The 6,401-nt window shown below is 40.9% G+C and overlaps 1 protein-coding gene across 1 annotated transcript; it reads right to left on the reverse strand.

Annotated features, from left to right (window-relative positions):
- Positions 1–4,289: 4,289 nt before the first annotated feature.
- Positions 4,290–5,344, reverse strand: LOC114684943 (olfactory receptor 8B4-like). The gene has a single exon (XM_028859494.1). The coding sequence runs from the start codon at positions 5,232–5,234 to the stop codon at positions 4,308–4,310; it is 927 nt and encodes a 308-aa protein (XP_028715327.1). The 5' UTR covers positions 5,235–5,344; the 3' UTR covers positions 4,290–4,307.
- Between the last annotated feature and the right edge of the window lie 1,057 nt (positions 5,345–6,401).

Consider the following 6,401-nt stretch of genomic DNA (forward strand, 5'->3'; position numbering starts at 1 on the left):
ACTCACCCTTTATTCCCAAGAACCCCCTAAGTACTCCACAGGCTCTCCTCTCACTGTTTGAAGTCTCTCACTTATCTCTGCCCTTAAGTGACAATGCTTCATAGACATAAAAAAGCAATGTAGTTATCCATATACTTCAAAGAACTGTCACTCCTTGATTGTAAGAAAATTCTCCATTTGTATCCATGTTGATGGTGTTTTTATGCTTTTAATTTAAAACTGATTACATAGTAAACAGTCAGGGTTAGAGTTATATATTAGAAAGTCAGCATCATGTCGGTGGTTATGGAAACCATGTAACTTGGAAAGATGCTTCGAAGAGCCAAGAAAAGTACACCAAAGATAAAACCCAGAAGAATCTCAACTCACTTCCTCTTTTTAAAGAGGAAAAAAAATGGCTTTGCTGAAAAGCAACATGAGTGAAGTAATGAGATGGCAGACTTGGAAGAATTCTCTTCAGGACAGCTGACATCAACGACCACTATAAAGCAGCAGCTCCTCTTTGTCCCCATGTTTGACAATTGAGAAAAGAATTATTCATCACTAACCCAAAGTATCAAACAAGAAAACCTACGGTCAGCTTATGAGACTCAAAGGCCTTCTGGGTTCACATGATAGTAAGTTTCTGCAGGAGCCATTGATGGCTTTTAACTGGCTGTTGTAAGAATCAAGAACACTTCCTTTGGGTTCCTGTCATTTCAGATGCTGTGGGATGGAGGGACTGCTTTTCAAGAGATCAAAGCCAGTGTTTCACTCATGCTCTCACTCCATTCACCCCAGTGCCAACAGAGAATAAATACAGGAAAAGCCATTCTTGAAAATGTATTTACTTCATAGTGTTTCTTTTTCCTTGGGTCTCAAGACATCACTTCTTCCCTGTGTCTACTCATTGCTGACAATAGTAATTGACTTATTTTTCTTTACCCACATGAAAACAGATTAACTTTTTAAAAACTTTCATTTAATAACAACATTTCTCCCTTCCCTTTTCTCCCTCCAAACCCCCTCATATGCCCCCCACTCCCCTTCAAATTCATGGCCCTTTTTTCACTAATTGTTATTATATGCCCATGTATACATATAGATTCCTAAATATAACCTGTTCCGTAGTGTAGTGCTTGCTACCTGTACGTATGTTTTCAGTGCTGACCATTTGACACTGGACACCAACTAGTGTGCTCTTCCTCGGGGAAAGCCATCTCTTCCTCTGTGGCCTATAGTTTTTTCTTCAGGGTTGAGGCTTCATGGACTTTTCTCCATCCACTTTGATGTGTTCATTGGTGTCACCCTTGTTCAGCTCACGTTTGGGCAATCATGGTGGGGAGACTTATACAGGTAGCTTCTGATATTTCTAGTAGATACAATCTCATGGCAAACTCCCTGATCCTCTGGCTCTTACAATCTCTCTCCTCCTCTTCCGCAATGTTCCCTGAGCCTTGGGTGGGAATGTTTTATAGATGTATCCATTAGAACTGAGCTCCACAAGTCTGCATTTTCATTAGTTGTGGCTTTCTGTAGTCGTCTCCATCTGTGCAAAAAAATTTCTTGAAGGGGGCAAAGAGTACACTTGTCTGTGGGTATAAGGACAAATGTTTACATATGTTCTTAGGGGTTATGCTGGTTTTGTAAATTAGTGGTTACAAAGTCTCCTCTAATAACCATGACTTCTCTAGCACTGAGTAGTTAACTAGATTTCCAATATGAGGCTTGGTCCACCTCTTGTTGAGCAGGCCTTAAACCCAGTTAGATAGTTGCTGTTTACCACCAAGGTATGCATGCTACTACTGCATCCTTAAGGTTATCTGCCATGCTGGTCATTGATAGGGTTCATAGACATCATAATTCGGTAGGACTGTTGGCTGCCTCTCTCATTTAGAAGATTTCATGGTATCTTCTGGTACCATGGAAGCTAGTCTTCGTGGAGGAATCATTCAGGTCAGTTCCAGATCAGAGTTCTCTGGGCCCCGATATGGGCCATCTAAGTGCATGATGTCTTCAGCAATAGGTACTTATCTTCCACTTCCATGGGAGCACCAAGGGCCACAGCAACAGCTATATGTTTTGGGAGTCTCTTGAACATCTATGGCTAACAACTCAAAAGAGGACTTCTCATGTCTGGTATTGAGGTTTTTGTTAGGTGGTCCTTGGCTTTTGGAGAGAGCACCATCAATACAAATGAGAAAAGTTCATTAAAACTATATATGTATATTTGTACACGGAATCAGATGCATTATAGGGGGGTGGTAAATACTTAATAGTATTTTTAACCCCTTGTTTCTTTTTTTTTAAATTTCAGACAGGGTCTCACTGTGTAGCCTATGATAGTCTCCCACTCCAAATCCTCCCACATCAGCCTGTAAACATGGATTATATACACATTCCATGTTTAGTTGTCCTTCATTACTTTTTCCCTAATATCCCAAGAGTCCCCAACATGTGCTCAGATACACATTGCCCTATAAAAGGTAGGGTTTAGCTATGCCAAGAGGACTAATTAGCATAGGCTCAAATCCAATAAATGAGGTAATACGCATTAGGCACCTCATAGCACATACAACATATATAATGTTTTCATGCTCAGTAAACATTGAGTTTCATCATTATCATAATCTAGACATAATCCAGGTATCCACATTTTCTCCATTCTTCAGTGATTTTCCCCCGTAGTATAGTTGATGAAAATGCAGTTTGTCTTATCTCTCGTCTATCAGCCCCACACTGTAAATGCTTCTCCTTGCTGCTCTAAGCTACCACCATGACATTTTGCTTGTGGCTCCACCTGGAACACTTGGGCTGCCTTCTTTTCATCATCCTGGTGGAGCTGTATGTGCATCAACAAAGGAGCAACAGGCAGCCTCACTCCCCTTCACTACTTTATCTATCACACTAACACACACCAAGCATCTCCCCAATTTTTTAGAAGAGTTGGAGGCATAGAGGCAAAATGAACAATATAGATGTCATCTTTCATATGACTTTCCTGGTGTCCCAAGTAAAAGCACCAGACAGTGCTTCACAGAGGTTTTGCTCAAAAACACCACAAATTCTGCATCCTTCTTAAATAATGCCTATCTTTCCACAAAAGGAGCCTGGACTTCTCCATCTCAATACAGGCCAATATGACTTGATATTCACCTTCCTCTGTATAGCCAAGATAGTATGAGGGTATATTTCTCAAGATATGAGCTATTCAATATAGAATAGCCAAATATTTAGCATAGTGGTACAGAATGGTCCTTGGCACTCAAATGAATATCCAGCCTAGCCTCCCTAAGAGATAGAAAAGTATTATAAGATTCCACCTTCTTCCTGGTTCTATAATGGTTATAACACACACACATACACTTTCTCAGAGATGGTAAAATCTAAATCAACCTTGAAAAATAAAGGAGGACCAGACATACTAATGTATAACCCTAAGTCCAAGCTGATCTTGAACTTACCTTCTTTCTGTCTTAGCAAAGAGAAAGACAGCTGAGGCAGAAGGGAGAGTGAAGCAAAAAGATGAAGAGTTCAAAGTCAGCCTAGGCTCCCTATCAAGTCCAAGACCAGTCAGGCTACAAACAAAGATACTACCTCAAAAAACTAAATAAATAAAAGTAAAAATTCTTCTAAAAGTTGTAAAGCTCCATGATGTTCTCATCTTCTGCAGGGGAGGACAGGAACAGCATGTTACATCAACATGCAAATGCATAGAAGTTCTATGTTCTTCCTCTTACTCTCATCCCTAAAGCACAGGAGATTTACCAATTACAAATAACTCACTCTGATTACCATCCCAAAGACCAGGAGTTTGAAATAGGTACTTGATAATTGATTCATCCTTATAAATCAGGGCATATAAATTTCTTTGATGAGGACTTTTCTTGTGTATATATACATGTATATGAAAGGTAAGATTTATACCTTTCTTTGCCAAGAAGCCTCTTAAAAGATTGAGAAGATTGTTACCTATGACATCAAGACTCTAACTCTGGTCTTTGGTAAGACATGGCATAAAGCTTGATAAAATTGTTCCTGGACCTCATACACCCTGTGCCCTTTCTTCCAGCTAGAAATTTTCTTCCTGGGCAAATCAAAGAAAAAAATTTTAAAAAGTACATCAGGCTAATTCTCTCTTGGGTCTAATATTGTATCCAATAAATAATAACACGTAGTAGATGCAAAGTTATGGCAAAGAGATACCAAGTGGTATAATCCTCAAAAAGGCATCCAACTTTTAAAAGTAAAAAGAAAACCTTAATTATGGAAAATAGTACTTGAACATACTTAGTAGGATTTAATTGCCAGTGATACCACCAGACCCATCAGAAGAGCAATCTCTTCAAGGTTTTATCTAGGGCAAGTTTAACATCTTTATTCCTCAAACTATAGATCAATGGGTTCAGCATGGGAACCACATTGGTATAAAATACTGAAGCAAATCTTCCCTCTTCCATTGACCCAGGGATAGAATTTGTTAAATAGGTAAACGCCCCTGACCCAAAAAACAGAGCAACAGCAACTACATGGGAGCCACATGTGCCAAAGGCTTTGGATCTGCCCTCAGCAGAAGGAATCCTAAGAATGTTGGAGAGAATCAAAGCATAAGAGATAAAGATGCTGATACTAGATACTGTGATGACCACCCCAACAACAATAAAAAACACAAGCTCATTGGCATAAGTGCTGGTGCAGGAGAGCTGTAGAAGGGGGAGAACCTCACAGAGATAGTGGTGGATTGTGTTGGAATGGCAGAAATTAAGTCTCAGCATGCTTCCAGTGTGGGCCATGGCCCCAGCAAACCCTATCACATATGAACCAAGTATCAGCAGAACACAGACCTTGGGAGACATGGTAACTGTGTACAGCAGAGGGTTGCAGATGGCCACATAGCGATCATAGGCCATTGACACCAACACATAGCACTCAGAATTGACAAAGAAACAGAAGAAAAACAGTTGAATCATGCATCCCATGTAGGAGATAATGTTTTCTGAGACAAAATCATTCAACATTTTTGGGGTGAACACACAGGAATAACAGAAATCTATAAAGGACAAGTTGAAGAGGAAAAAGTACATTGGGGTGTGAAGACTAGAATTCAACCCAATTAAGATGATCAAGCCCAAATTGCCTACCACAGTGAGCACATAGATAACCAAGAAGAAAAGAAAGAGGAGCGGCTGGAGAGCTGGTTGGTCTGAAAATCCCACAAGGATAAACTCAGTCACAGAGTTGTTTCTCAGAGTCATTCTCTTCTGACACGTTGCCTGGGGAAGTGGAATAAAGCACACAGAAGATGACCGACATAGGCATGCACAGTGGAAGAAAGCTCTAGAGGGTAAGTCAATGTGGGTACAACATGCCTTTTCTTTGGCCTCTCCTCCCTCATCTACACTTCTCTTAATCTTAAGTCATTAATAGTGTGACTGAAAGTAGTTCATTTCCCCTGGGCTGATTAAAAATTCAAGCTGTTCTGTTTTCATGGGCAACAAGGATTCTGTTCTTGCTTAATAGATGAGGAAGCAGATAAACTTCAGCTGACTACCCGTGGACTCTCAAAAAGATAACTCAAGATCCAAAACTACAACCCAGGTCTACTGCCTTAGGCTTTGTTAAATGTAGACCTAAAGAACCTATACTCTGCATATCTCTCTCTCTCTCTCTCTCTCTCTCTCTCTCTCTCTCTCTCTCTCTCTCTCCTCCCTCCCTCCCTCCCTCCCTCCCTCCCTCCCTCCCTCCCTCCCTCTCTCTCTCTCTCTCTCTCTCTCTCTCTCTCTCTCTCTCTCTCCATATACAAAGTTCCTGCCTACAGAGAAAACCAAGGCCACGGTCTTCCCTACTGCCTCTGTATATACTGCCTTCCACCTTCAAGCCCCTTTACTCACCTTGCCTCAGAGTCAGTGCCAAGTGCAGCAGAGTGATCAATGCTTTCTAGAGCCCTTGTGGATATATTTAGAACAAAACCACCAGGAAAGACAGAATTTAGAACTTTCCCTTCCTTCTCCTTGGTTCTTCTCAGTGAAGAGCTTTATGCAAAAGCTTTTTCCATTATCGAGAATCTGACAGCCATGAATTTTTACTCTTCCTGTTCTCCTGATGCTTAGAAACTCAGCTTTGTCTGACCCTTGTTCTCTGAAGTGCTCAAGGAATGGACCACAGCTCAGCTGGATTGTCCCAGTTGCTCTCCATCAACCTCAAGAAAACAAGTGACCCTTTTTACAAGAACCAAAAGCTGGCATAGGCACAGCTTGGTGATCTTGGGGACCTGACTAGACAGATTCCCCTGGGAATGGCTCTAAACTCAGTCTCTATAGGGATGAAACTACTGCCTTTGTTTGCAAGCTGTGTTATGTATTTATGGATCATCTTGGGGAGCTGAAATTCTACCCAAACTTCCCCTGTACTCTAGGGATGTT

This window comes from Peromyscus leucopus, chromosome 7 (assembly GCF_004664715.2).
Source record: "Peromyscus leucopus breed LL Stock chromosome 7, UCI_PerLeu_2.1, whole genome shotgun sequence".
In the NCBI taxonomy this organism is placed as follows: domain Eukaryota; kingdom Metazoa; phylum Chordata; class Mammalia; order Rodentia; family Cricetidae; genus Peromyscus; species Peromyscus leucopus.

Bases quoted from the DNA above. Each gene is read 5' to 3' on its own strand.
- LOC114684943 (XM_028859494.1), bottom strand. From the start codon at position 5,234: ATGACTCTGAGAAACAACTCTGTGACTGAGTTTATCCTTGTGGGATTT.